Consider the following 10,968-nt stretch of genomic DNA (forward strand, 5'->3'; position numbering starts at 1 on the left):
CAGTCCACGCCTACCCGTCGCCCAACCCTAGCGGGACGGCTTCTCCACTGCCGCCGCCGCTCCTCCTCCGCCCCACCTCCTCTCCACCGCCGGCCGCCCCGCCTTTGTTCCCACCGCCGGCCGCCCCGCCTTTGTTCCCACCGCCGGCGGTCTTTTCCCCATCTCCACTGCAACCGGCGCACGCGCTCGTGGGGAACGCAGCCGCCGCCCTCGTCGCCGGCCCCTTCTGCTTCCGGTCGGCGGCTCCTGCTGCTTCCGGTCGCCGGCGCCCACCTCCTCCATCCCGGCCGACGCCCTCCCATCTTCCCCAGACCCGGCCGGCGCCCACCCTGCTTCGTACCTCCCCGGATCCGCCGGCCGCTACCTCCCCCACCCCCACATCAGGAGCAAGTCCAGGAGCTCGTCACCGGCCGCTGCTGCCTGCAACACCTCAGGCGCCGCCCCTCCCCTCCCCTTCTGGCCCCGTTCTTCTCTGCGCCGCCGGCCCTTTCCTCCCTCAACGCTGGTCGAATTGACCTGGATCCGATTTCCCATCCCCAGGCACTGTGAAGTTCGATTTGGAGTTCAGAATTTTTGTTCTTGTGCAATGTTCAGAATTTCATAGATGGATGTGATATCAATTAATATGATAATATCTAGTTGTTGTGAAACTGAGATTTTATAGTAAGAACAATGATATTATCAATTAACATGGCACAAATGAAATCAAAGGCATTGCTGACCTTCCCTACACAAACAAGATAACAAGCTGAAACTGTAGAAGCAGAAAAGAAGGCAACATTCCAGTTTTTGAGAGCTTCCCTGGACAGCAGCTTCTTTGAGAAATTCAGCTCAAGCCGGCTTCCAGAGAAGAGCGGGGCTTCGACAGGTGGCCAGCTTCTTCATGGGCCATCTGGTGCTCGGCTGTTGAGAAGGCCAGAAAACGATAGAGATGATCGGAGGGAAAACAAAGATTTGCATAATAATCTGGGTGTCCGTGTGGTGCTTAGGAGCATTTAGCGCCAATGTGATGTCAGATGCAAAACAATTGTCTCCTTTTCACGATCGGGACTCTGCCGCGCGACCTACATGACGACTGCATCACAACAGGTGATTCACCCAAGAGTTTCAGACCATGCTCATCATTTACGGACCCTTTGTTTCAATCACAGGATCCCTTGCTGATCTCTGGAGATTGCATCGACGCGGAAGCTGTCTCTCGGTAGGCAACCGGCATGACACAGTTAAGAATCGGGTCTACAGAGCTCCACTGCATGGTGTTGCCTGTTCCGTGGGCAGGCCACAGTTGTTCTTGTTCATATTTCTATAAAAAATAAGAATAAAAATAGAACAGCACCACACTCGGCACTCCAGAATATCAGAAACTGATTTAAACTTCAAATTCTTTGGGTTTTCTTAAGTATACTTGCAAACGAAATCTCAAGAGTCGAACTCATCAGATCAACTACTGCTGAGAGAGTCATATGGACCACTGGAGAAACCAGCCTACTGAAAGCCTAAAAACAGACATGCAAGTCTCACGAAATACTTTCAAGAGTACTAAACTAGGCACAGACGCACAGCCTCCGGTCGATCAGCTCAGTCCATGTTGTCCTCATCGTCATCTGGGAGGGGCATTGCTGCGGCAGCTGCTATCTCCGCCTCAATCCTGCACACACCAGAGTTTTACAGCATAAGAGGAAAGTGGCATACAGTTTCAGCACAGAAAGTACTAACAGTAATCTTCAGACTTCGGACTAATGGATTAAGGTCACTCACTGTTGCTGCGTGATGAGATCAACAGTGACATCGGCAGGCAGGAGGGCCGTCTCCTCGACAAACCGGAGGTTCATGTCCCTGCAGTCACAACCATACATTGAGTTGATGATTGCTCGATCAGAATCTAGCACAGTTCCGAGATAGATGTAGAGAGGTGGTGCAGTGCAATGGAGTTGGAGTGGCAGCAAGAAACTTGTAGTTACCCTGAGAGCTTCCTTGCAAGGTAGAGAAAAGGCTTCTCGAAGTTGTAGTTGCTCTTGGCAGAGATCTCGTAGTACTGCAGGCTCTTCTTCCTGTGGAAGGTCACCATCTTGGCCTTCACCTGCCTGTTCTTCATGTCCACCTTGTTGCCGCACAGGACGATCGGGATGTTTTCGCACACCCTGATCGCAGCAAATTAATCATGGCATCGATGTATTAGATCAATTCAATTCAGGACAATTAAACAATTGTTAGGTGAAGAGAGGAGAACTTTTACCTGCAGATGTCCCTGTGCCAGGTGGGAACGTTCTTGTAGGTGAGCCGGGAGGTGACGTCAAACATGATGATCGCGCACTGGCCATGGATGCTGCAAAACAGCAGGAAAATTAAGAATGCACTCTCTTAATGCACACGAGCAAAAATAAAAATAGCACTACTAGATATGAACATGATCATATTGCCCTGCCTTTGTTGGATATATATCACAGTCTCAAATTAACAACAGGCCCTAAATGTTGAGTACTACGATATTTTTGGGAGTAATCAGTCAGATCCTTGTTCTTGGAGAAGGCCAAAGAAGCAAACATTAGTGTGCAATGGATCAGGCACGCATATTACGTACAAATGCCTCGAAGTACCAATGCACATGGCTCATTAGTTTAAACGCCATATATCTCGCAAAAAAGAGAGTTTAAACACCATTTCTGAGCTTACTAGCATGCAAAATAGATTGCAATGGGAGATAGTCCAAACATCTGAATATAGAACCTGGGTTACTATAGTTCTATAGAAAGTTGTAACTAATCAGTCAGATGGGTATCAGATCAGTCCAACAAACCAAGTCTAGTAATGAGTTGACAAGTATCATGATGACCAACATGACTGTTCCTACTTCCTTGACCAGATCAAGTTTACAGGTACAGAAAGATGAGAGATCCGAACCAAAGTTGGAACTTCGAGTCATCACGTATAATTGCGAGTATAGTTGATTTCAAGGGTCTTACTAGTAACCGTCACGGAGGCCACCAAACTTTTCCTGGCCGGCAGTGTCCCAGCAGTAGAACCTGATCTTGCCGTGGCTCGTGTGGAAGTCCAGCGGCCGCACCTCCACGCCGATCGTTGCTGCAAAATTCCGAGCACATCAACAACAAACAGCAACAGCAAGGGCAAGTTCATACTACTTAACATGAGAAGCGACCGAGATAGGAGAGAACCAAACTAGAAACATAGACACGGGTTCACTTACGTTCGTATTTCTTCTCAAACTCCCCAGTGATGTGCCTCTTCACGAACGTCGTCTTCCCTGCAGTAACGAGGTCGTGGAGGCAACAGTAAGGAAAAGTAGAACGGGAAAACGAGAAGATCGATGCGTGATATAAAGCTCACCGGTGCCGCCGTCGCCGACAAGGACGAGCTTGAAGCAGGGGTAGTCCACGGGCGGGGTGTTGGGGAGAGCCTACGTTTCGTTCGGAAATCGAGATCCATGGATCAGCACAAGAAAAAAGAAAAAAGGTGACGCGGATCGCGATCAAACTACAACGGCAGTAACAGCCGGGAAGACAAGAATCGCCTCGAAACCAAGACGAGAAGCTGAAGAAATCCACCCACCATAGCGATCAACCGGTGGAAACCTGTGCAACAAGCGCCCGGAGCGAATCGATGGGATCGGGGAGGGCAAGCGAGGCGGTGCAAGAGCGCGTCTTTGGCGGGCGTGAGGGGCGCCGGGGCTGCTGTTTATATGTGGCCGTCGTCTGCTTCGATTCTAAGCTACCACCCTGAGAGAGCCGCGGGCGCCGTTGCCGGTGGCCGCCCTGGTGTGGCTAGCTTGAGATCTAAGCGGAGTTCACACCGTCCGATGGGAACGTACCTCTAATCCAGGCCGTCCCTATGTCTGTGCGTCGGTGCTTAGCTTGAGATCTAAGCTGCCAACGTACGCGACTCGTCCGGGCTTGAGACGGGAACGGAATGTGTAGCTTTATCTTGACGCACCGATCCTTGTTGGCTTGACCGTTGGTCCAACTCTTTTCAGGGCTGAGAGTGCTGTTACTATTTGTATTTACGAGCATTACGAAAGGTCTCGTTCGACCAGAGGTAAAAAAAAGAGGTTTCGTTCAAACGTTACACAGAAGTTGTTCTACTGACTTCTACATAGGCTCAAATGCATTTTCCATGCTACAAGGTCAGTATCATTAGCTCCTGAAGAAAAAGAGAGACCAGTATCATTAGTTTATGTACTGATGCATAAATTATTTTTATTTTGACAGACATAGAACCTGGCCAATCTAAATATGAATTAGGAAACTTTTTTGGACTTTTGGCGAAGATCAACAAACCATTCATGTGGGACCGGCCACTATCTTTATTTTATCCATTACATCTTGTTTTTTATGTTAGAGCATTCTTCGTCTCACGTCTTTTCTCCACGTGTTGTACGAACCCACGTTCCGGTCAGGCGGCGTGCTGTCTGTTATTGGTGTGTTTTTTATAATTTGAAAATGAAAAGACCCGCAATCCCTATGAAAAGGAAAAAAAATCCTATGCGGAGCTCAAAATTTAAAGGAAAATACAAAAAAAATCTTTTTTTTCTTGCGCTGAATAGAGGATTAACAAAACCCACAATCCCTATGAAAAGTAAGAGCCCTTTTATTCTTCTCGTCTTTTGCATGAAATAGAAATAAGGAATTTCAGACATTTCGTGGATAAAAAACAATCTAACAAAAAAATGATACCGTTCTAGCAATTGGCAATAAATCACGACTTTTTATTAACTTGATGGTAAGAAGTTTCATGACCTATAAATTCATCTAACACAATCGAACCTTTTCAAATTGTTTCTTTTTAGAATTGAAAATACTTGTGCCAAAATAAAAGATGCAGAGAAGAAGAAAAAAAGGCATTGAACGTGTAATAAATTAAAAGTTTTTGGATCTGTTGAAAAATTATTTCACAATTTTGAAACCTTTCTTAATTAAATATTCTGGAAGCTCATAGGATACGGGAACTCGAGAGAGCTCGGAGTGGCTAACCGTCGATTAGCAACACCCTTATATATGGTTTTAAGGTCGTTTGACTCGTGGGATTCTCAACATGTATTTATAGGGGGAGAAATGCTGGATCAAAATGTCATGCCATCTTGAATATTAGAGGATTAAAATGATGTTTGATTATGCAAAGAATAACGTAGGATTCTTTTCAAGAGATTGTAGTGAATGGAAAATTTTCCTCTAAAATCTAGTGCAAATGAATTCAAGGGAAAATTATTAGACCTTGTTTGGCTCCCATCATTTGGGCCTAGAATCATGTAACTCATTTTGAATTCTTGGAACTAACTTGTTTGGCTGACACGGAACTGAGACGGGAATTCGATATGAAATCCCATTGACTCACACCTTACTTCGCCACAATTCTCTAGATTTGTCTCTGATTATACAAATCCATGTGCCAGACAAACATGATTTTTGAATCCAGAATAAAAATAGTCAAATGAATTCGTGTCAAAATGTCGATTTCATTTCTACCCAATGAAATGAGCACCGTCAAACGAACTGTTACAACTTTCAATCATATAAACCAAATGATCCAAGTAAGAAAAAAATCTAAAGAATTGGATTTCTCCAAAAAATCTTTTAGATCAAAGAGGCCCTTAATCTTTGTTTCTGACTCATGAAGGTCCATCTCCAACGCAATGCTAACACGGGCTTTAGGAAAACTAAATCCCAGTTTTAGCTACTGTGCTTCTATTCCTTATTTGCTTTTAGCATCAAGTCATGCTTGTACTTAGTTTTTTGGTCAACTCCTCCTCCCCTGATAAAAAAAACTGGAAAACCCGCCGCTCCTCCTCACTCGCCGCTGCCGGCTCGCACAGCCTGGCAAAACCCGTGTGGCATTGGCAGCGGCGGGGCCCTTGCAAGACGGCGACGTGGGCCAGATCCGGCGGCGGTCCTTGTCACGGCAGCTAGCCCTGGTCGCGTCTTGGCGGCGGTGGCGGGCTTCTCTGGCCCCACGGCGGCGGTGGAGCTCTGTGAGACCCCGAAACTGAATTTATGCAATTTAGCCCCACACGCTAACTTGCGCATAAATCAAGTCCCAGTGTCTCCCCACGATGAACATTTCACAACATACACGCAATGTGTTCACCGCAGGTAGGAACAACAATGATATCATTCCATCACTCTACGACACAAGAATTAAGTCAAGCTCATACATGGAGCAAAATACCAAGTTATTACAACTCACGGACACACGTCCACAATCATCATTACATCAACGGAAGCAAATTAGGCCCGAGTATGGACAAGTTACAAATATTGTCTAAGAGGCTGAAACTGAAAAGGGAGAGCCCGCCACAAGTTCTCAGAACCCTGCTCTGGAATCTTCTGGCTAAACGTCGAAGCTGTCGTCGTCAAACTCCACGAAGTAACCACTCACCTGTTCCTCCGGAAACTCTGGAGAAAAAAACGTTGCAAAACAACTGAGTACAAAGTACTCGCAAGACTTACGGGAGATCTAAACTAAATATGCAACAAGTCTCAAAGGATGGATAAAAGATGGGTTACGCAGCAGCGATATATCTGGAGAGACACACTAATGACATCGTCTAATTAGAGGATAAGAAGCGTCTACTAAGTGAGGTGATCAACTATCAACTAACACCAAACAAACACAACCTCTTATCACCCCCTCAACCCCTTGTGAGGAAATGATCCAAAGGCACTCACACTTACACAGTTTTAAGCATATCCATGATTAAGGCTAATTACTACTCAAGTTTCTGAGATTAAGTTAAATAATTAGTATGAGTTCTCTATGACCAAGTAATGACCAACCAAGTCGTCCATGACCGCGGACACAGTTTTTCGAAAGATTTATCCCTGCAGAGTGTGCCAATTTACCCGTACACGTTCGTCCAACCCTTGATGCCACTAGCATGGAACACACGCAAAAACATGTGCCGGCAGGATTGAGCGACACGACGTTTCCAAGCCCCATAACTAATCCAGGGAACCACCCAACTGAGTCTAATCCGAAACGAGTACCCGGTCGAAGCGTCGTACGGACTCAAGAGTTGCAGGAACAGCTGGTAGTGGTTCAGTGTCCGCAGAATAACCACTCCAAACGTGTGCCGCAGTCCTATATGTATGCAAAGTGACAACAAGTTTCCAAACACAACACCAGTGTATATGCGATATGCCAAATGGAACACCCGAACTATGTGGCCCCTGGAAGAGCTATGAAACGAGTACTAAGCCGAGGGGGAACCCATATATTCTCCCACGAGCGGTTAGCGCGATGTTTCTTGGGTCCGCGAAAACGAGAACTCAGTCCTTAGGTCGGCTCCAATGGAACAAAACACCAATGCGTTAGCATGGCCTCCTATCGTTGCCTTGTGCAGGTAATAACAGGTCACAGTTCAATAATTGCAATTAAATACAGAAAAGTAGCATGTGGATGTAACAATTGTATAACCCCAAGTAAGGACACTAGACTACCAAGCTAAGCAATCTTCTAATGACCAACTAGGACAATAACAAACATGTGACATGGTAATAGGATAAGGAACAAGACAACAAGCAGTTGAGTAGAGCTGACTAAAGCTATGCAATTCTAGAGGCATCGTGACAATAACCGAGAACGTAACTTAATGCAAGGATGAGAGAGAGGCATTGGGTGTAGTCAACATGTTCAAGGAATGGCTGCTTGCCTGGATTCTCGGTCGCTGGGCACCGAGAGAGGGGATCCGAAGAAGTGTGGGAACCCGGGTCGTGGACGGAGTAAGTCGGAGTCGCTATCGTAAAAATCCAAATCACACAATACGCAAATAAGTAACAATTCATAGGTGTAATGTACAATACAACATGAGATGACATTTAGCATCAAAGTTAACCATTAGGTGACTAGAACATGGTAAACAGTAGCTTTAAACTACACCAGTGGCCTAACCAAGTATGCTACTGTGCTCTACAAGTTACATTGGTCAACTTTGATGTTTACACTTATTACAGAAGGGTTACCAATTTTAAACTAGAGACTAAACAAGTTCATATGTTTGAATTTCAAATCTGGGACAGATTTGAAATTTGAAACCTCAAAAATGTAATTCTAATTGCACAGTTAAATCCCTTGCATTTTTCTGATTCCAAAACATATAGACTTTGTATTATTTGGATCTAGAATGAATATTCTACAAATAAAACAAGATCAAAGCATTTTCTGGGATTTCACTAAGGAAAACCAAACAGGCAAAACAATTTACAACGAAGGGGAGCTAGCCATGGTCACTGACAAGCGGGACCGGGACCTAGCTGACGTGGCGCTGACGCGGATGGGAGCCCGCGTTCGCTGACCGACCGGGCCCACCTGTCAGTCTCGGACAGAGGCTAAAAACGGGGGTTTTATTCCGCGCGGGCGCGGGGGATCAAACCCGGGTCGGGTCGGTGTGAAGCGAAAGGACGAGCAAGGTAGCTAGGCAGGCTACGATTCGGATCTTACAAGATCCAGGGCGCAGGCCCTCTTAACTCAACCGAAGCGGGCGGCTTGGGAGCACGCGCGGCGGCCACGGCGAGCATGGACGCCGGCGGCCAAGCTAGCGGCGGAGGGGCTCCCTAACACGAAAAACGGAAGCGGCGCACGGCGATGAACTAGGTGACACGACGGTCACCGCACAACTACCAGCAAGGAGGCGGCGCGGCGGAGCTCAGAAGCTCGCCGGCGGCACGGCGAGGCGTGGGCGCACAGCTGCGACGCTACGGTGCCCAAATCGAGCGCGGAAAGAAGAGGGAGGAAGAGGAGCTCACCCCGGTGACGTGAGAGGAAGCTGGCGAGGACTGCATGGACGAGCTCGCCAGAATTTCGTCGGAGACGGGCGGCGGCCGGAGAGGAAGAAGTCGTTGCGGGCGTCGATGTAGACGTTCTCGTTCCGATTCCTTGTACGTAGACGAAGCAGGCGACGGCGTGGTTCTCGTGACGCGGTCGGCTTGCCTCCGTTCGGCCGGAGACGGTGGCGCGGCGCAACGGCGTCCACGACCCGAGAGGTGCGGCGACGGCGGCGCAAGAAAATAAAGGAGAAGAAACCCTAACTAGGGTTTCCTAGAGGCGGCGCGGGTAGGAGGAGGTGCGGCGCAACTTAAGTAGGCGAGGCGGAGGCGTGGCTGTCGCTGTCGCGTCAACGTGGCGCGCGGGGGGGCTCACCGGCCGGACGGACGAAAAAGGTGAGGAGGAAGATGCTGTGAGAGGTGGCGCATTTCGCGAAGTACGTCTTCGACGCGGAGAAGCGCACTGCGGGGCGGCGCGCTGGGCTGCTGGGCTGAGGCCTGCGCTGCTGGGCCGAGCGCGGGAGAAGTGGGCCGCGACGTTGCGGGGCTGAGCAACTGGGCTGTAGGGAGCGCGCGTGAGGCTGGGCCGGCTCGGGCCTGGGTAAGCAGGTAAGACTTTTCTTTTTCTGTTTTCTGTTTTTGCAAATGCTTTTGGATTTAAATTTCAAATACCATTTTGAAAAGCTGAGAAGTAGAAGAATTCAAATATGGCACTACTATTTGGAAATATTCAAATGGGGTTAAAGGTTTAAAACAAAACCCATTTGAATCTCATTTGCAAAATAGAGGGAAAAGAATTCAAACTCAAAGGAGGGTGATTCATATTTGAATCTACTAACAAAAACACACAACAAGAATTCAAACCACAAGTTGAGATGCAAATTTAAAACTCATGTGACACAAATAAATAGACATGGCATGGCATGGATGCAAAGGTAACATGTTATGCAACAAGAATTAAATTACAAACAGGTCCAAACAAGGGCTTAAATGTAAAAGTTGCTCTCGGCCTGTTACAAGCTCTAGCCGTGTGACGGCGGTGGCGTGTCCTGACAGCGCCTGCGGTGTACCAGGCCGCGTCCTTGGAGGTGGCGGAGCCGGCCCGCTGCGGTTGTGGTGGGTGCGGCCACTGTCTGCGGCAGCTACGGTCCTCGGAGAAGACGCGGTGTCGGTGGTTGGTGCGGGTTTGTTATTGGGGGGGGGGGGGGGGGCACCCTTCGGCTTGCCTGACCACGACAGCGGTGACATCCTTGGACGTCTCTCTCTTTCTATGAGGCGTTGTCGAGGTACTCCTTCACCACTGTCGCTTTAGGTTCCCGGGTGAAAACCCAAAGTCCTCGGACTGGGCAACGGCGGCGCTGACAGCGTCGCTCTCCCTCTTGGGGGCGCCGTTGGGGGAATTCCAGATCTGTGGTTTACAAGATTTTGGTCAGTGGCTGGGCACTTGCTCGTCTGGCTATGGTTTGCGTCGTTCTTGCTAGGCCTGGCAAGATCAATGCGGTGTTCTCTGTCCTGACGATGGGTTTGGGAAGATGCTGGCGACTGATTTTGGAGCGTGTGCATACGGCACAAGCTAGGAATTAGCTTGACCGGTTGTGCCATCGTGGCCTCCGGGTTTAGATGTTGGGTGGCGGTGTGCAGTCAGGGCATACGGCCCTGAAAATGGCCACACCTTTCATCAGGGTAGGAGGTATAGTTCGGTGGATTTGGGTTGTTCGATCAATGTATTTGTTTTGCCACCCTTGTTAAATAGATCAATAAAAACTGGCTGTGTGCGTCGACCTCCTGTTAAAAAAATATTTTTGGTCACTTCAAATTATTACTAAAATCAACGACAGTTGTTATGAATCGGTTACGGATAGTCGTCAAAATTATGGCAAGCCAATTATCATGACCCACTCTAATCGGAGTACATGTTAGTTGCCAACGTTCGCCAAAACTTGGGTAGGCAAAACCATTAGTACCAAAATATTGGCTGGCAAAATATTTCGTAAGGTAAGTATACCGAACAGGCCCTGGATGACTAATCCACGGGCGGTTGTGCTTATTTTTGGTACACTAAATGCCCATATAAGTCCACGAAATCCTTCGTAGACACTTTGTAACGTGTTTTTTCCCCTTGTTTAAGCGTTATCCTTTTAGCATGTTTTTCTGTATCACGGTTTAAACTTCTTCATGTAATCATGTTATCGGCTCA

General features: G+C 47.8%; 1 protein-coding gene across 1 annotated transcript; it reads right to left on the reverse strand.

The window, feature by feature from the left end:
• Positions 1-1,348: 1,348 nt before the first annotated feature.
• Positions 1,349-3,781, reverse strand: LOC100845165 (GTP-binding nuclear protein Ran-3). The gene is made up of 8 exons (XM_010229248.3): positions 3,568-3,781; positions 3,346-3,415; positions 3,206-3,262; positions 2,964-3,081; positions 2,237-2,326; positions 1,962-2,141; positions 1,759-1,836; positions 1,349-1,648 (listed from the first exon to the last, which is right to left on the reverse strand). Exons 1-8 carry the CDS (start codon positions 3,568-3,570, stop codon positions 1,579-1,581), a joined length of 666 nt encoding a protein of 221 aa, XP_010227550.1. The 5' UTR covers positions 3,571-3,781; the 3' UTR covers positions 1,349-1,578.
• Positions 3,782-10,968: the final 7,187 nt, after the last annotated feature.

This window comes from Brachypodium distachyon, chromosome 1 (assembly GCF_000005505.3).
Source record: "Brachypodium distachyon strain Bd21 chromosome 1, Brachypodium_distachyon_v3.0, whole genome shotgun sequence".
NCBI lineage: Eukaryota > Viridiplantae > Streptophyta > Magnoliopsida > Poales > Poaceae > Brachypodium > Brachypodium distachyon.

Bases quoted from the DNA above. Each gene is read 5' to 3' on its own strand.
- LOC100845165 (XM_010229248.3), bottom strand. The intron at 3,263-3,345 runs GTGAGCTTTATA...TCGTTACTGCAG, and splicing joins TGTCGGCGACGGCGGCACCG to GGAAGACGACGTTCGTGAAG. The intron at 2,327-2,963 runs GTAAGACCCTTG...GCTGTTTTGCAG, and splicing joins GGCCTCCGTGACGGTTACTA to CATCCATGGCCAGTGCGCGA.